We start from the raw sequence: 19,747 nt of genomic DNA, 5'->3' as shown, positions 1-19,747 counted from the left end.
TTGGTGCGGTGGGCCTTAGGGCCCTTGACCACCTTGGTCCATGCCCCTGACTGGGCAGAGCGGGAGGTCCCAGAGTCCTCCTTAGTCCTGGAGGGAGACGGTGCTCTACCCTGCGGCTCCCAGGGGAGAAGGGAGAGAGTGGGGAAAGGGTAAACCTGTCCACGGGTGACATGGTTCCAGTTGGGCCCCCTTGCTTTCAAAATTGCCCTTCCAGACAGCCCCGGGATGGCTGAACCCAACCATAGTCCCAGACCTGGTCAGTGGCTCATATTTCTCAATTCATATTCTCAATTCACACAAGGGAATTTCTGCATTGAGGCACGAGGTTCAAGAGCATTTCTCTAGTCCCAGCCTTGGTCAATGCTTATCGTGGAAAACACTCACACTCTAAGAGTTTCCACCTTGCACCCTTGCTTTCGAAGAGCATGCAGAACAAATCCAGTGTCCTTGGGGCGGCTGCACAAGGTTTTCACTCCTATTTCCAAAAAGGAACTTAACTCAGTTCACACAGGGAAACACATTTACTGACAATGGCAGCACAGTCTTTAACCTTCTCCAACTCACAGTTCTTACTTACACAGTGAGTCTGAAAATTCTGGTAGCAAAAGGTCAGATAGAGTAAGCCTCAAGCAGCAAACAGGGAGACACAGAGACAGCCTCTCACTGAGAAGCCCCAATAGAGATTTCAAAAGGTCTCTTACCTTGGTTTGGCACCAGGGTTTCAGTGAAGAGATGTCTGTGTCCCGACCAATCACTTCGGGTGCGTCTGTCCAAGTCACAGCACCATAATTGTGGAAGAAATCAAACTTTGCGTTGTGTTTTGGTATAGAATTAACAGACCCAGTCTGAGTTTATTGGAGCTCATACAAGCGAATGCAGGGAGGGTTTTAACCAGAACTCCTCCCTTCTACAAGTTAACATACCTTTTTATACCTAAACTGTGAAAACAGACACGTGATTTAAACAAAGCAACCTTGAAAGACAGGAAGAGGTAGATCATTCGGTAGTTACACATGACAGTTGTTTGCTCAGCAACACATTTTGTTTTGAGAACTGTTATCACCTTGTTGATTTTAGGAAAGAAAGAAACATTTGTTCCCAAAGAACTGTAAAAGACATAATAAAGCAGAAGGGTTTTTCTTATCTTAGAATATTCTTAAATATACAGCGTCAGCATCTTTTGTTCAATTTTTTTTTCTTCACTCTCTTTTCTTAGTCAAGGTAGAGGCCTGGATAAATTTATTTCTACAACCTCTAAGGCTGTCCCCGGAAGGGATACAGCATACGCTTCCTAAACTACCTCAGGCAGGTATCTATTCAGCCTCTTAAAACCCCCCAGTGAAGGGGGTTCCACAGCTTTCTTGGACAGCATATTTCATTATCATTTAAACTAAATCTTCTTGTCTGTAGCTTAAAGCTACATTTTTGTGTCCTATTCTCTGTGGCTGAGGAGAACAGTTGCTCCCTCTCTTCTTTATGGCAGCTTCTCACATATTTGAAAACTATTATTTCCCACCCTTTCATCTCTCTTTATTTAAACTAAACATAATGAGTTCTTTCAGTCTTTCCTTGTATGGTTTGGTGTTCCAACCCCTTTCTCATCTTAGTTGCTCACTTTTAGATCTATTCCAGTTTTTTCTACACCCTGTGCCCAGAAATAGACACAGTACTTCAGGCAAGGCTTAATGAGGGCTGAGTAACGTGGTGCTGCCGCATCCTATGTTTCTGCATCCAAGACATTAATAAAACGTTACAGTATTGGGCCTAGATGAGACCTGTGTAGAACTCTACTTGAGACCTCTTGTCATTTTGACCAATTATAATTACTATTTGCTTGCAGTTATTCAGCCTCTTACATGTTCACCTAACAGTGATTCTATGTAGCCCACATTTTTCTAGTTTACTTATGTGGTTATCTTGTGGGACTGTATTAAAGTTTTTCTAAAGTCCGTGTGTGGTACCTTCACTGTGTTTTCTTTATTCATCAAACTAGTTACCTTGTCAGAGAAGGAATTCAACTTGGCTTGGCAGGATTTGTTCTGAATATATCCATGTCGGCAGGATTTGTTCTGAATAAATCCGTGTTGGATGTTAATGTTCACTTCATCCTCTGTCAGATGTTTACAGATGAACTTAAAAAAAAAATTGCAAGTCAGTCTTCATGGCCTGTAATTCTCTGAATCCTTCTTTTCCCCCTTCTTACAGATGGATGTTATGCTTGTCCTTCTCCAGTCCTTTGGGATCTAACATGCCATCTATAATTTGGCAAACATTATTAGCAATGGCTCTGAGGTTTCTTTAGCCATTTCCTTCAGCAGCCTAGGATGCATTTTTTCTGGCCTGCTGCCTCAAATCCATTCAAAATTTGAAAAGCTCCCTGACATGCTTTTTATGTGTGATGTTCTGCAGCCCTTCCATTTTCTTGCTCATAATCATTTCATTAATTCATAGATGTCATAGTCCCTGGAAGGGACATTGGAAGCTCATGAAGTCCAGCCCCCTGCCCAAGGGGCAGGAAGTTAGCTGGGGTCATAGGATCTCAGCAAGATGAACATCCAAATTTCTCTTGAAGGCATTCAAAGTAGGTGCTTGAACCACCTCCGATGGCAGGCTATTCCACTTCTAGGGGCTTGGATAGTAAAGAAATTCTTCCTTATCCCATTTCAGGAGGGATGTGGACAACATTGAAAGGGTCCAGAGGAGGGCCACACGCATGATCCGGGGACTACAGGGCAGACCCTACACTGAAAGACTGCGGGACCTGAACCTGTTCAGCCTTCACAAGAAAAGGCTGAGGGGGGACCTGGTGACTGTCTATAAATTCACTAGGGGGGACCAGAAGGGTTTAGGGGAGACACTGTTTCCCTTAGTGCCCCCTGGTATGACAAGGAACAATGGACACAAGTTATTAGAGAGTAGATTTAGATTAGACATCCGCAAGAACTACTTCACAGTTAGGGCGGCTAGGAGTTGGAACCAACTTCCTAGGGAAGTGGTGCTGGCTCCTACCCTAGGGATCTTTAAGAAGAGGCTTGATGACTACCTGGCTGGACTCATTTGAGTCCAGTCTTTTTCTCCCGCCCAGGTGGAGGGGTCGGGCTTGAAGATCTACAAGGTCCCTTCCGACCCTACTTCTATGATTCTATGATCCAGCTTGAAATGGTCCTGCAGGAGTTTATAACCGTTCAACCTTGTCATCCCTTGGGGCGCTCTGGTGAACAAACGGTCCCCCAGATTCTGGTGGTCATCCTTGATAAACTTATAGGTGGCCATCAGATCGCCCCTGAGCCTGCGCTTTTCCATGTTGAAGAGTCCCATAGCTCTCAGTCTGTCATCGTAAGGTCTGTTTTCCTGACCTCTCATCACATGTGTGACTCTTCTCTGGACTTTCTCAAGCTTCTCCACATCCTTTTTGAATTGTGGAGCCCGAAACTGAACGCAGTACTCCAGCTGCGGTCTCACCAAGGCCAAATACAATGGGAGAATGATATCCTGGGATTTGCTTGAAAAGCATCTATGGATGCAAGCCAGTGTTTTGCTCGCTTTACTAGCAGCATCATCACATTGAAGGCTCATGTTCATCTTGTGGTCAATCATGACTCCCATGTCCCTTTCATCTGTAGTGCTAGTCAGCGTAGCACTGCTGAGCCTATAAGGATGCTGCTGGTTTTTCTTCCCAAGGTGGGGAACCTTGCATTTTTCAGTGTTAAACACCATCAGGTTCTTGTCTGCCCATTTGCTGAGCCTGTCCAGGTCAGCCTGGATCACCCTCCTGTCCTCAGGTGTGGATGCTTTGCCCCAAAGTTTGGTATCATTACCGAACTTGGCCAGTGTGCTTCTGACTCCAGTGTCCACATCATTAATGAAGATATTGAACAATATAGGTCCAAGGACAGATCCTTGAGGGTCATAGGACACCATGACGATTGACCTCCATCAACCACCACCCTCTGGGTCCAACCATGAAGCCAGTTCCCCAGCCAGTGGATCGTGGTATCTAAACCCAGTCAGTGCCTGGGCTCCAATTTCCAGTCAGGGGGCTGGCTGTTGTGAGCAGCCTGTGAAGACTCTAGTAAGGAAATGGATATGCACTTTACTGCTCTAACACAGGGTTTTTCAATATTTTTTAGTCCGAGTACCCCTGGTGGCCGGATGCCAAGTGGGGACAGAGGGGTAGTGTGTGGGTGGATGCCGGGGAGTGGGGGTGGTGTTAATGAGCAGCTGAATCCTGGGGGGGGAGGGGAGGAGCAGTGGACACTGGAGCAGGGAGGCTGGAATGATGCATGGGTGAGCAGGTCGGGATGGAGTGCTTCTACCTCCCAGGAGTAGGGCCAGGGCGGGGCTGGGAAGCTCACCAGGCTGGGGTGAAGCCAGTGGCACCCCTCTATGGGGTGGGTAAGCTCACTGGGCTGGTGGTGTGTGGTGGCAGTGGCTGCCATGTGTGAGCTTCCATGCCCCTTAGAGGGGCGCCACTGCCCTTGTCTTGCCCTGGCCCTGCTCCTGGGAGGCGGCAGTGCTCTGTCCCCTCCTGCCCACGCATACCCCTAGGACCGATCCAAGTACCCCCAGGGGTATGGGTATCCCTGATTGACAATCCCTGCTCTGAGGTTTGGGAGCTGAATGTGAAATGCTGCCATGTGAGATGCTGCCATCTTGTGGCCAAAACCCCCCACATTGTGGGCACAGCTCGTTGCTTTCAGTTCCAGCTTTCAGAAGGTTGGAAGTACCTAGGCAGGTTGAAGTAACAAATACAATCTTGAGGAGACCAAATTGGTACATATTTATCGTGTGTAACGTGTTTTATTGATTTTAGCCATCTGTATCCAAAATTCCAAGGGCCATGCAGTCAACTGAATCTCATTTGACGAAGATTCTGCAGTTTTCAGGCTGTACATTCTGGGGCATCTTCCTTACAGTTAAAAATGTAAGATTATAATGAATCAACTATGAGTATGGATACTATACCCTTGTCAGCAGGCTCCAAATCCTTTATTTAGCTATATAATTTATTTCACCCTGTCTCATTGTACCACTGTTTTTATATTAATAAGTTAGTAGTTGCTGTGGCAGAAGCTGGCAGTTTTGTCAGTTGAATAGTGTGCAGTTGCAGCTTTTGGTATCTATCAAGGTGTGGGGGATATCTTTGGTTGAGGCATAGGAAAACCAGCCAGTGGTTTCTTTATTAAAAGTATCACCAGCAAAATAATTAACATCAAAGATATTTGAGTTGTTATATTTAAGTTTCAGGTGTAGAGTTCCATTGAAGGCGCAGATAGAAATTACATGTGTCATGCCATTGGCCACTTGAAAGTGCTGTGTTGTTGGGGCCCTAAGAGAAGAGCATGGCTGCCGAGTGCTCTGATCATGCAACAAATTAACCCTGACTATATGAAAGTTGAAATGAAGGCATTCCGAAATGGAGCACCTTCATTAACTTCTGTCTGCTCTTGCAGCTGGGCTGCTGCAGCCCAACCCTGTCCCCAGTACTGTCTTGGGATGGGTGGGGGAAGGCAGGGGAGGGTGGCCTGTTCTGGTGTTTGCCCTATGCTGGGGGAGGGGGGTGCGGGTGGATTGGAGCCCCCTGAGGTGGGGAACTCAAATTTACCCACACCCCTGCCTCCAGTGCAGGCTGGGGAAACCCCAGAACAGACCTCACCCCCCTGCCTCTCCCCGCCATTCAGAGACAGCACCAGAGCTGGGTTGTGGGGGAGGGGCAAAACTAGGGAAAGAGGCTGCAGACCCTCAGCCTCTGTTGGTCATTCAGCTCCAAATTGGAGCCAATCACCCACCCTTCTGATCCAACTGCTAACATCGGTCAGTTTAACTCATGGTGCTTTCTATAAGTGCCATGAGTTAGTCTGGGGAGCTATACTTTTATCTGTGCTTTATGTTGAGTTGTGTGATTCCCTGCCTAAGAACTTCTGTTTCAAGCTGGGAGCAGACTTGGGAAGACCACAGTGTATTGATTATCGGTGGCCATGTTTTCAGGTTTTCATTGCCTCTGGGGGGTGCTTAAGATGCATTATTTTAAAAATGAGCCTGAATTTGTGCCCACAGCCAGAGGTGGATTCCATGGTTGCAGAGCTGTGGGATATACAGGCCTTTTCTTTTTATCCTTCAACTCTTAGCTTATAAAATATATGTGGATGAATTTAGAAACTGGTTTGTTGTTGCCCTGCTCTGTGTATAGTTTTTCTATATCAGGAAAAATACATGAGAAATATACCATCCTGATTTAGATTTTGCACTACATTATATTGGTATAAGTTATAAAGTAACTTTCGCCATTAATGTTTGTGTAATGAGGGGCCAATACTATTCATATGAGATGTCTCTCCCCACAGCGTTCTAACAATGCACCTTAGCCTTGAACCAAATCTATTCTCTTATTTCATCTGGGGTGTCTAGCTAGCTCATTTGGCAGAACAGGATTTGAAGCTGGTTCCTATAATAAGGCATAAATGCGCTGTTATGCTGTGCTCCCCAGGTTGCTTTTATATACTGTGCCGCAAAGGGGACCATCACCTCAAGTATTCTTTAGCTTTCTTGGGCTCTCTTCTTGTCAGCAGTCAGTGAAAGCAGGTCTGTAACTATCGCCCAAGTTTTAGTTAAAAACTGTAATAACTTCCTGACAAATTCTCTTCTTGTTTTTAACTGAATGCTGAAGGAAGGAAGGAAGGGGTTTGTGTTACATGCACACAGATCATGAGGATTAGTAGGAGGGGAAAATTTTCCTAGATGTTCAAGACAGAATAAAACACTTTCAGCAGCTAGATGGTCTCTTTGCAATAGATTGCTGCAGAATGTTCCCCTGTCCATGTTGTGTACATCCGGTCCTGTCTCTAGCCAGTCAGTGCCTGTTGCTCTAGTCATGTGTATTGGCTGTGACTAGCTTTGAACATCTTGTTCTGACTGACCCTGCATCCATCTTGAGAGGACCTGGAGTAGGAAGAAAGCAAGTAAAGTAGGAATAATGAGGCTTGATAGTGAAGCTGACCCCACCCTTACTAATTAAACTGCCCTCTTTTATAGCACATCTTCAGTAATAATATTAATAGCAAATCAGTTAACTTTACCATTGGTAATGTTTATTTCAGTGCACTCCCAGCCACGGAACCACTACCAATAAAATAAGCCCTGCCCACTCTCTCTAGTTCAGGCACGACAGACCAGATTAGGCATGGTAAATGGCTCAGGTGCAGTCCTAAGAACATGCATTGGGAGAGCCTGTATACAGCATTGGGGGATACTCAAGGCCGCTCCTGAGCTGGATGCTGTGGCTCATCTCAGTGGGACAGGGTGAGTAGGTTTTATTTTGTCAGCAGCAGTCTCCAGATAGAGAGGAAGGCTCCATCAACATGGCCACTGGGTCTTTCTGTGTCTGCTTTGATGGTGTATTTAGCAGGTCACACAGATCCTGAGACTCCGGGCAGAATTTTCTGCTGCAGGCTCTGGCCAAAAGCTGTGCTCCTCAAAACAACATAATCAACAAAAAACCATAATATAAATGTAAGCAAAAATAACAGAAATACAAATATAACAATAAAATAGAGCCAACTATTATAAAAGCATTCTTCTTACTCCTAAAATTAACATAATCAAATACAAATATGGTAATAAATCAGATAAATCTATAAAAATGTTGGCCATAGGTCCACAATTGACGCAGTAAAAAATTAAAATAATCAAGTGTGACTATTAATTTACAAAAGTTGGCTGAGTGTCTCATCATGGGCAGGGAGGGAGTGGTTTCCTTATTTTTAAAACTTGATTAAATTGAAGCTGCCTTCAGCACTTAGGTTTGCTGGGAAGTTGGCTGAAAATCTGTTCATTTTTGTGGGGGTAAAGACAATATGGAAAAGAATACTTTTTTGCAGTCCTTAGACACTGGCACTAGAAGTCACAAATAGTAACAATCATTCTTCTTTTCCTTCATTTTTAGACTTTGATCCTGCTCTCGGAATGATGACGGGAATCCCACCCATTAACCCCATGATGCCAGGCTTGGGGATTGTTCCACCTCCCATTCCTCCAGCTTTGCCAGCAGTGAAGGAGATTATTCACTGCAAAACTTGTACCCTCTTCCCACCCAACCCAAGTAAGACTTTGCTAATGTTCTGTTCCATCCTCCTTGCATATTTGATGGTGAGGAGGAACCTTCTCCTCACCCCTTTTCCTAAATACAGAGATAGAACCACAATGTTTTATTTAGAACATGTGCAGCTAACTAGAGGCCTTTCTGGATGTGCATACAAAAGCCCTGTTGACAATGCACAGGTTATATGCCTATAAGAAAGATTGTTCTTGATAGCTTGTCCCTGAATGTGTGTCACTTCACAAGCTCATTACGATTAAAAGGGGTTAGAGCTTATACAATAAGAAAACTGGCAACTGAGAGGGAGTAGAGAGTAGCCCTGTTCTGAAACGATTTGTCTCTAAACTTTATGGTGTGTTTTCCTGTATGTAGAATTTGGATCACAAGCATGAGAAGATCCCGTGTAAAGGTAGACAGAAAGTCAGCCAGGGCCAAGTTCACATCTTTGATACTTGCTTGTGGCAGGCTGAAAGGCTAGCTAGTGACTGTATCTGTTTTGTGGTGAACTCTGTAGGTGTGTGCTAGGTGTGTAAACAGAGTAATGGAGCCAACCATTGGTATAACACATGTAGCCCTGCTGAAGTGTCCAATTTATACGGACATTGGGTGAGCCAGGTCAAACTAACGCAGTGCCTCTTCTGGGCACGTGCTGCTCTCAAGCATGGAGGTGTGCCAAGCTGAAAGTAAAGCACCATTTTTTTACAGCTGTAAGCAGCCCTTGTTTTTGAAAGGCAGAAAGAAGAAAAACAAAATCTTTTCTTGTGGTAAGGAGTGGAGTAGTAGCAGTTAAGATGTTGAGCCTGCTCATTGTTCTGTTCCCTGTGGATTGTTCCAGATTTTACTTTGTTTCACTGGCTAAGCAGCAGAACCTGCACTTAACATTTCTCACATATGCATGCTTCAGTGTCCAGCAGGTGGCTTTTGGGAAAAGGTGCATACTGTATGTGAAAAAATATGGTAAGAGCCAGCATCAGTCTGTAGGAACCAATAACATTCATGGGGAAAAAGAACAGAATGACAGTCCTAATGCAGATAGGAAACATAATATAGGTAAATCCAATGATGACCTCCTACAGGTTGGCAAGGCAAATAAACCATAGTGCTAGCACCCTCTGAATAATACAGCACCTGTCCCACACAGCCAAATCTGCTGTGGACTTGCCCAAGCTGAACTGGCTGGTGGAGGCAGTTGGTTGCCTGATTCTAGATGGTGATGGCCATACACTTCTCTGTGATGAGGAGTGCCCTCAGACTGCCAGCTTGCCTCTGGAGCAAGGGTGCCAGCTCAATGCAGATCTCTGTGAGGGTGGTCCACTCATCCAGAAATTCTACTGCCACTGCTTGTCATCCCAGGTACCCAAAATTATGCGCTGTCAGCAGTTGCTGCTCATCTGTCTGGCTCAAAGTGCTGGTATATGGTCTGCAGATAGTCCCATAGCAGGCTGGCCTCCATGGTGTCTTGAATACTGCATCATCCTCATGCATATAAGAGTTTGTGGTGAGGAGGTAGCATGCTTCAAGCAGGTGCCTTCCCAGGGCCTTGGTCACGTTGCCTTGGCTTGCATGCTACTGACATGGACATAGGTGCAGAGGACAGGTGCTCATGGGCAACTATGGCCAGATCCGGCCACATCTGGCTGCAGCTTGCCCAGTAAGACAAGGGGTCGCACAGCAACAGTTTCATGTCCTTGGCAAGATAGGCAGCCACCAAGGCATGAGTGCTACCTGCCTGATAGTGGGGTCTGGTGGCTCTGGACCCTACCATAGAAGCCATGCCCCTAGCCCATATTGGCAGCATCTGTGGTGGAGGACAAGACTGGCTCATGGATGGCATGCTAGCATGGGACAATGGATCCCCCTGTTCCGTGTCCCCCCGTTCTACCTCCCTGACTTTCTTTACCAGTGATTCTGTCCACTGATTCAGCGTTAGGCTGCTGCATATGGTGCCCTTCACACTTGGATCACACATGGCGGCCAGCACGTGGACTGTACTGGACCACAAGGGATCAAGCCATTTCCTGATGCCCTCCTTCAGCCACCTCACCAGTGCTTGCACATCTGGTGGCAGAGGCTTGCCCCAGCCAGCAATGTTGATCCCCTGGAAGCTCTCCATTTGGATCTGAAGTTCCCTCACTACGGGGATCACCTGGCTAAGGAGGGCATCAGCAGCACTGAGGCTTTTGGTGGCCTTGAGGAAGGGCTTGAGGACCACCAAGATCTGGGAGATGGTATCCCACTCAGCGATGTTCAGGGGGCCGCTGATCCCGATCTCCCCGAGCAGGGCCATCTCATGGATGGCCTTCTGTTGCTCCATCAGCCTCTTGAGCATCAGATATGTGGAGTTCCTTTGAGTCTCCACATCATGCATAATTTTGTGCTGAAGGATGTTTAGCTCTTTTTGTTTATCCTGCAGCATTTTGCCACCCTTGATACTCCTGTGGAAGTAGCCTGCCACCTTCCTTTTTGAAATTAGCTTGCTGGTGGTGCTGATGCCATCACTGGCAGCCCCGTCCCCTTCCAAGGTGTCCCTGACAACAAGGTGGAACTTGTGTGCCACTTTGTTGGCATCATGGACTGCCTTGACCATATTGGCTCCATTGTCGGTGACCATGAACCCGTGGGTGAGCTTGCCCAGCCCAGCAAGCCATCCCTGCACCAAGCGGTTCATGGTCCCCATGATCTCAGTTGCTGTGTGGGACTCATCCATCACCTTGGCTTGAAGGAGAGCCCACCGACAGCCTGACTGGTTGCACCAGTGCCCTGTAAGGGAGAGGTATGCATGATCTCCACGCCAGCTGCTCCAGATGTCTGAGGTGAAGTGTAAGGCCAACTGCGGACCTGCCTTGCACAGCTCCTCCCTCAAGTACACTGTGCATGCCTCATACAGGGATGGCAGCACTGTCCTACTGACAATGGTGCATGCGGGCACTTGGTATGATGGGGCCATGAGTGCTATGAGCTGCCTGAACCCTGGCCACTCAAGTAGGGAGAATGGCTGGCCATCGACAGCAAGCGTCTCCCCCTTTCTGTCCATCTTTCCCCCACTGTTCCAGGGTGGCCTGCCTCTGCTTTGGCGGGGATGGGGGCTTTGGAGTGAGAGTGGGACTTCCCTTTGGGCAATGGGGTGGTGCCTGCGGAGATGCATCAGCATCCTCGTGGTGCTCATACATTTTGTTCCCTTGCCCTGGCTGGTTTTGGCTTGGAAATGCAGCCAGATAGCATACATGGGATCATCTGCCAGCTCAAAATGATCCCAGACCACATTACCTACTCGCTTCTGGGGTGTAGGTGCATCTGTGGATGCTGCTGCACTTTCCTCCTCAGCAGGCAGAGGCACAGCAAAAGGAGGAGCGGACTCAGCTGAGCTGCTTGCCTTCACTTGTATCTCAGCCTCCTCCGAAATGCCTTCTGGGGAAGGACACCTGGCTCTAGGGGAAATTTGAGAGGTGTTGAACAGAAGACTGGTGGTGGAACAACTGAAAATCACTACTTTAGAACAAACTCAGCTGATTCCCCCTTCTTCCCCAGAATTTCCCTTGCTAGGGCACTGAGATCCAGAACCAGTTCTTCCTCTGGCACTGGAAGGCTCAGCACAGAAAGTGAAATAGGGGTGGAGTAGGCTGCTGGTGCTGCTGCTTGTTGTTGCTGTCATGGTGGTGGTGGTGGCAGGTTATTGCTGGTGCACATGGAGGGGATGTAGTCTTGGGCACAGGCAGTGGCAGTGGCACTGCTCCCCTCTCCTTGCTGCTTGTAGCAGCCTCATGCCTTTTAGCTGGAGGAAAGAGGCTGCATCTCAGTTTGGTGCAGGGGGAACTTACAGCTCTCCCTCTACCCCTTCTTTCACACCTCCCTGAAGGCTGGCCAGTCTGGCCACCTGCCTTTCCACTACGCTTCATGGTGTGTTTCATGTCTGGTACAAATAAAATGTTAAACAGCAAGTATGTGGCTTAGCCCCTGTATAAATTCAGAATTGTGGGGGCAAGAGTGTTGGTGGTAGTAGTAGGGGTGTGTGTGACGCAAATAAGAAATGTGAAATGAAACAGCAAGTATACGGCTTAGTCCCTGTATAAATTTATAAGTGTGGCTGCAAGAGCGTTGGTAGGTGTGTGGTGCAAATAAGAAATGTATAAAATAGAAATATGCCTTTGTCCCTATGCACATTCTATAATGTATGCTGCAAAGCTTTAAATGTATAGAAATAAAATATATATGTATTTTGCTTCCTATATAAATTAAATCCTACAGTAATCTTATCCAATATAATTATAGAATTCAAAAGAACGAATCAATGATTATTATAAAATAAAAGAGCCTCAAAGAAAAAGGTATTCTGAATCTGAAATCCCTCTTGCTAGCAAGTAGGAAATCCTTTAGAAGATCAGTATGGCTAGCTATAGTTGTCTGTCGCTGAGCTGCTGGAACATACAGCTCACTAACTGACACCAAGGCAGAAAGCAGGGCAGTTCAAACAATGCTGCCTTTTATGCAGTTTTCCCATTCCTTCCCAGAGCATTGGGATTGGAAGGGACCTCAGGGAAGGATGACAGTCACTGGCCAGCTACACAGTCAATAGTGAAAGCACTCCTTCCCTCCCCTTCTCCCCTCTTCCCCCTCCCTCTCCTTACTTAGTTTCTGTTTCCCTATTGCAGGCAAGCCCAGCTTGAGCTTGGAAACGCGAAACATTTTGAACATTTCAAAATGTTTTGACTTGCCTCGTTTTGTTTTGAGGCTGTTGAACCCTACTGTGTTTGAACCCTACTGTGTTTTGTTTCGATTTCGCTGTTTTGTGCTTGAAACGAGTTGAAACAGTGTCGAAATGAAATGGGCGGTGAAATTTCGCACAGCCCTAGCAGGCTGTATATATGTACAACAGTGCAGGGCCACCCATCCTTCCTGCCCTCATTTGAAGCACTTCAAATTGGAGCAGAATCTGAAACGCTTCACATGAATGTCTGCCCACATTCTCAGTTCTTTAAAACAAGGAGTTCCTAATGCCATAGATCTGCCTCTTCTCAGTATTGGTGTGAGGCTCTGGTGCTTTCCCTTCAGTTTTTCCTTTTGCTTGTAGAGCATCTTACCTTTGTTTTCTCTCTCAGTTTTCTGAATTATCAACCTCGTTATACATTAGGTTCTGATCCTTGGTACTTTCCCTTGGCTCTTTTCTCTCTTTCCAAGCAATCCCATCTGCCTGTTTCTGCCCATTTCTCCTCCTCACTCCATAGTGCAACAGACCTTTTTCTCAACTCTTTCTCCTCTACTAGTTGGTATATTCCTCTGTTTTGTTTTCATGGTCATGTATTTCTTGTGGGCCAACTTCGTCACTAAGTAGCCTAACAACCAGTGGGACAGTCTGTTCTTTCCTGGTCATCTAAATATTAATTTCTTTGGTGGTCTACATGGCATTTATGATAGTTCCATACAGGTAGGAATTCTATTAATAAAAAATGAATTGTAACAGCCCAGTAAGCTTCCCAGACAATTTTCCTAAGATTCTTAATTGTAAATTGTTCAGCCCTACTGATTTTACAAGTGTTTATTTAACTCCAGATGTTTCTCGGTTATAACTGACATTTGCAGGATTCTTTCTCTCCTCCAACCTGCTCTGACACTTAGTGCAGGCCTTTTCAAGTTCCATTCATGTTTTAGCTTCTCTGCACTGGAGTACTCAAGACAAGAGTCCCCTAATTCATAAACAGGATTACTCTAGCTTTTCAAAGTTATGTTTTAACTTAACTTTATTTAGGGAATGAATCTGTGCACATTTTAAACTGGCCTAGTTATTGTAGCCCCCTGACTATGATTTATCATCCCTGTACACTGTCTTCCATAGGTTAGTAATCAGATCAAGTGTCATCTTGTGCTGTGACTTCTAGAGTGTTTCAAAAGGACAGCAGGTGGTATGGTTTAACTATTGTGTGAATGATCTGAGAACCATAAGAAGCCTTTTTTAATGGAATAATGGGCAGCCAACACATTACAATCACTGTTACTCCCTTAATGTGATGGCTGCCCCAATATTCCATTAAAAAAAAAAGCTTGCAACATTTTTTTGGAAAAAAATAATTATTTCTTGTTTTACAGCAGAATTTTAAATTTGGTAGGGAGATATGTCTGGGGGCAAAGGGGTGACTTTTGCTGTTTCCATTAATGTTTTAAATTTGGCCAGTTACACATATTTTTTCTGATAGTTTATCATTTGCAAGGAACAGCTTGTTTTTGGTGACCTGACAAAAGTCTCTCATTTTTTAAGTGTAGTACATGCACAACTTGGGCTTTGATATTGACAGTTAAAGGGGATGACAAGACATTACTATATAACTGGTGCCCTCTGATGCTTTTCAACATGGGTTACAAAATCCTGCCTAAAATCTTGTTAAAGTGACTGGCTAGAGTGGCACCCAAGTTAATTCACTCAACAGAGTCAGGGCAAAGAGAAGCGTACGTAATAACAGATGCATTTTCAGATCTCTGGGAAATCTTTGAAGTCATTGCAAAGAGCCAGAGGAAAGGGTATTGTCTTTCTCTTGAGCAAAGCAAGCTTTTTTGGAAGGGTGGGCTGTCAGTTTCTGTGGAAGAGCCTTTCTGTTTATAGTAATCCCTAGGATTTTATAGGTTGGTTGATAGTTTTATTTAACTTCCCAACTAGCCCAAGTAGTAATGGCTAAGTAAGAAGCTTGTTGATTTGAAGATGGGGGTTAGACAGGCCCACTGAGCTTGCTGCTTGATGTGTTTTTAGTAAATTCATTAATCAAAATATTGTGTGTGGAAGCCTGAGGTGTAGTGGAGAAAAAGCTGGGTAAGATACCATCTGATCTTTCTTTTTCAACATTAGAGTACTGGTGACAATGCATGGGAAAAATAAAAAGACTACAGGAGTCTCCATGTGTTTTAGAAGGCTTCTGGAGTACTGCTTAACTTTAGAAAGACTAAAGCAATGAAAGACAGACAGTACCAGCATTTCCTGCAATCAAGGAAGTCCAGAAAGTCAAAGAGCATAGCAAGATCAAGATACTGGGGGGGAAGGGGTCCTGACTGCAGCTTCAAGATAGCTCATGACACCAACTGTATTTTAGGTGTCTGATCAGCAGGAATCTGGGTTTTTCGTTTCCCATGGGAAAAAGGGAAAAACCACAGATTCTGTGTTTTTATTGGAGAAAATGTGAATTTCTCTTTTTAGCACAGAAATCCCTGGATTCTCCACTTTTGCAAAGAGCCTGCAAGAGCCAATGGAAAAAGGGCGGGAAACCCCCAGCCCTGGCCAGAGTGGGAGGGAGAGCGGGGAGGGTGGGGCTTGAGCCTCTGAGGCAGCCAAGGTTGGGCTCAGGCTCAGACTTACCCTTCACCCCTGAACCATGGAGGTAAGTGGGGCTGTGGGGCAGGGCTGGAGAAGATGGTTGGAGGCTGGGGGAGTGGGGGGTGTTTCCGGCCCCAGGTGGCACATCACAGCTGGGAGCAGGGCCAGGGGGTGAGGGCAGGAGTGCCCTTCTGTGGGGGGCTTTGCGGGCGAGAGATGTGGGGTGCAGTGTGGTGGTGCCCGCCATGTGTGGGCCGCAGACATGCTACCTGGCCACCTGTCTGGGGGAGAGGGAGGTTGGCATGCGGCTGGAGCACAGCTCTGTGGCTGGCTCTACAGCCATGGCGAGGGATGGGGGCAGTGGCATGGGGTGGTGGTGGGGATGGGAATGGCTGCATGCTGCCTGTCTACCACCACCCTTCACTGTACTTCACTGCTGCCACCAGCTGCACAGTTCCAAGCACAGCTCTGCAGCGGCAGCGGGAGGTTTTGTAGTCAGTGGTTGTCACTGCCGTCACAGGCCTCCAGGTAAGCGGCAGCAGCTGCTGCGTGTAAGCCCCACCCCGCACCCCCATCCCTTGCTGTGGCTGCAGAGTCGGCCATGGAGCTGTGCTCTGGCCGCATGCTAGCCTCTCTCCCCCTCCCCTTCCCCTTCGCAGGCAGCCGGGCAGCATGTGTGTGGCCCTCACACTATGCCCCACATCAATTGCCTACAAAGACCCCCGCAGAGGGGCACCCCTGCCCTCATCCCTGGGCCCTGCTCCCAGCTGCAATGTGCCGCCTCAGGCCAGCAGTACCCCCTCTCACTCCCTCAGTCCCCAGTCCTGCCCCACAGCCTTCAAGCACCACTTACGTTTAGGATCCAGGGGCAAAGGGCATCAGTGCGATTCAGAACTTCATAGATTTAATAGATTTCATAGACATTAGGGCTGGAAGGGACCTTGGAAGATCATCGAGTCCTGCCCCCTGCCCGAGGGGCAGGAAGTCAGCTGGGGTCATAGGATCCCAGCAAGATAAGCATCCACATTTCTCTTGAAGGTGTTCAATGTAGGTGCTTGAACCACCTCCGATGGCAGGCTATTCCAGACCTGGGGACTTGGACAGTAAAGAAATTCTTCCTTATGTCTAGCCTGAAATGGTCTTGCAGTAGTTTATAACCATTCGACCTTGTCATCCTTTGGGGCGCTCTGGTGAACAAACATTCCCCCAGATACTGGTGGTCACCCCTGATAAACTTAGGTGGCCACCAGATCACCCCTAAGCCTGCACTTTTCCAGGCTAAAGAGACCCATAGCTCTCAGTCTGTCCTCATAAGATCTGTTTTCCTGACCTCTGATCACGTGCATGGCTCTTTGCTGGACTCTCTCAAAAAGATGGAAAATGGGCTCTGCAGGAACGATTTCTGAAAATGGTGGACTGTGATATAAAGAAAGGAGTAGACATCATGGAGCAGATAAAGAAAGTACTGGCAGAGTGTAAGGTAGAGTTGCAGAACTGTAGAGGCCAAGGGTGTGACTGCTTCAAACATGTCTGGGAAATACCAGGGTGTGAAAACTAGAATACAGGATGAAAATCCTCAGGCACTGTTTTTACCTTGCCACGTACACTCTCTGAACCTATGTGGTACCCAGACCATGGAGAAGAGCCCTGAAGTGAAAACAGATTTTGGAAATGTACAGAAGCTGTACACTGTATTTTCATGCAGTCCTGCAAGATGGAAAATTCTTCAGGAAACTGCAGGACTCTCGCTTCATTTTGTGTCAACAGCTAGATGGATCTCGAAAATCAATATTGTTCTCCCCCTTGGGAAAAATCCCAAAGGGATGCTGGATTCTCTCTTCAAAATTGAGGAAGAATTAGACTTGACAGCAGAAACCCAGGCTGATGTTTCAGGTGTGATTGAGTGGATGCAATCCTTTGAGTTCATTCTTCTGACTACATTGTGGTACAAGATAATGCAGTCCATCAATATCCGAAGCAAGCCTATCCAAGGATCCAAGCTCACAGTGGAAGAAGGGGTGCAACATGTCAGGAGCCTCCTGGAAGAAATTTAACAGTTGAATGATTCCTGGCCAAGTCTTCTCACAGAGGCTAAGGTCATCGCTGAGGGGCTAGGTATCACCACAAAATTCAAGAGAACACACAGAAGAATCTGAAGGACAAAGCATTTCCACACTGAGCCAGCCAATACAGAACATGCAGTCTCTTCCTGTGAAGATAAATTCAGGGTTGAAGTGTTCACCACAGCCATGGATCTGCTCCTCTCAGATCTCTGAAGCCTAGCTGAGACCATAGGGAAACTCTCAAGTTTGTTCTCACCCATACTTGACCCACCAACTCTTGTAGAGGATGAAGAAATTGCAAAGTTTGTGGAGTCCCTGTCTACCACATACCCACGAGATGTGAACAAGGATGAGTTACAAGAAGAACTTTGCCTGTTTTACAAAATCAGGAGACTCAAATTTGTGCGCCTCTGGAGAAGCCATGGGCACTGCACTTGAACTTCTCAACCGGATTTATGACAAAGGTGTAGAGTCTGCATTCCCTCAAATATGCATTTGCTTGAAAATGCTCATTGCCTTGCCAGTCTCTGTTGCATCCAGGGAACACACTTTTAATAAGCTTAAGATTATTAAGAACTACCTATGATCAGCGATCAGGGAGGATAGGCTGAACCATTTGATCACGCTCTCAGTGGAGAATACACTTACAAATCAAATAAATTAGGATGATGTAATTGATGACTTTGAATCCATGAAGGCAAGAGAGAAATACTTCACTTAAACTTTCCTCTTCTCATTTTGTTCTTAACTTTGTAGCATAAGCTTAATAAATGTTTTGCTTGCAAACTGTTAATGTCATTTTGCTTTAGTAACCGGTCTCCAAGGTAAATTCTCTCTGCCTAGCTCTCCTTCCCACAGGAACCAAGTGGGGAAAGCCTGCTTGTTCCCACTTCCCAGAGCAAGGGAAAGAGGAGCTGCATGTGAGAATCCTCACATGTAATGAGTGTGTGCAAGAATTGTTGCACGTGGTCCCCCAGCTTTGTACACACACACGGGTCCTTGTAGGGGGCAGTAGTGGGGCCCCCAAAATCACACCTGCCCCAGGCCCCATAAACCCTCTGGGCAGCCCTGCCCAGCTTCCTGGCGCCCCTAGCCTCCCCCCCACCCCCCGGCTACCCTGTCCTCTCTAGCTCCAGCCCTTTAAGGGAAAAAAACCCCAAACCCCCAACTAACTGCTTCCTGCCTGGCAGGGGGTGATCCCGTTGCCCCCCCACTGCCCTGCATGGCATTGGGGGCTCTGCACAAGCCTCTTGAAGCCCCAAGGCTGCTGCAGGAGCTGGCAAGTCTTGGGGTTTTTTTCTTTTTCTTTTTTTTTCTAAAAGGGCCAGAAATGGGGCAGGCAGGGCAGCTGTGGGGGGGGGCTTGGGGGGGCAGTGGGGACTGCCTCCTTGCCCAGCAGCACCTGGTGAGTGCGGCCTTTTTTTTAAAGCACCGGGAGCTGGGGCACGTGGGGCAGCCATGGTGGGGCTGGGGGAGTGGGCGGGGGTTGGGGAGGCCCTGTGCAGGGGATAGGGCCTGACAGGGGTTTCTCCATGGTTCCCTCCCCCTTCTTCCAGCCCTCCCTCCCTTGTCCCCTACTTACCAGCTCGGAGTTGGCTGCAGCTCCCTGCTGCAGCCACCAGGGACTGCCCAAATCATCAAAGCTCTCTGAATCACTTCGAATCGATTTGGACCTTTTTATTGGTCCCCTGATTTGATTTGGATTTGGAGATTTGGCCACCAAATTGGACCAAATCTCCTCCAAATCGAAACACCACCCAAAGCTTTGCACGGCCCTAATAGATGCACCCTTTGTGGATGCGCAGTGGCCTTAGATGCCCAGAAAGGAGTTGGCCAAAACTCACAATTATTACACTTAGACTCAGGAACAGAAATGAGGCACTCTACAGTTTTTTGCCTCTATAGCTCAGTGGCTAGCGCACCCGCCAGGAAGCCCTTGGTTATAGGACTCCATCCACAAGGCATTTGAATCTGCATGTTCCTGACTTCCCGGCCCAGCACTCCAACCACCACCACACTACAAGTCAGCCGTTATCCAGGTATTTCTCTAGCACTCCTTATGAAGGTGAGTTACAAGATCAAATGACTGGAGGACAGAACAGTGATGAAGCCTCTGCCTCAGTGAGAGCAAGGGCTCCAGCTAGAACCCAGTGCCCCTTCCTTCCACACCAGAAACTGAGGCACACACTCTTTATCTTGTACTGATCCTCCTGGCCTCACATATACTCCCATAGTAACTCTCTTTATAGCAGTTTGGTAGATCAGCTTCAGAAGGAGCACTGGAGAAGAGACATG

At 46.9% G+C, this 19,747-nt stretch overlaps 1 protein-coding gene across 15 annotated transcripts in view; it reads left to right on the top strand.

Annotated features, from left to right (window-relative positions):
• The window catches only part of ENOX2 (ecto-NOX disulfide-thiol exchanger 2), a 188,882-nt gene that overhangs the window by 113,813 nt on the left and 55,322 nt on the right, over positions 1–19,747 (top strand). For 14 of the 15 annotated variants that reach the window (XR_016443987.1, XM_090061313.1, XM_090061322.1 and 11 more), the window contains one exon: positions 7,943–8,098. The exons of the other annotated variant lie outside the window; for it this stretch is intronic. Coding sequence is in view for 13 of the 14 variants with exons in the window: in XM_090061313.1 (XP_089917439.1) it covers positions 7,943–8,098 (156 nt within the window). In the remaining variant the exon portion in view is untranslated. The remainder of the gene's footprint in view (positions 1–7,942; positions 8,099–19,747) is intronic. 15 annotated transcript variants of the gene reach the window in all.

The sequence above is a fragment of the Crocodylus siamensis genome, chromosome 8 (assembly GCF_052110815.1).
Source record: "Crocodylus siamensis isolate JL-2025a chromosome 8, ASM5211081v1, whole genome shotgun sequence".
Taxonomy (NCBI): Eukaryota; Metazoa; Chordata; order Crocodylia; family Crocodylidae; genus Crocodylus; species Crocodylus siamensis.
The sequence above is the reverse complement of the archived record's forward strand: the minus strand, read 5'-3'. Positions and strand labels throughout refer to the sequence as shown.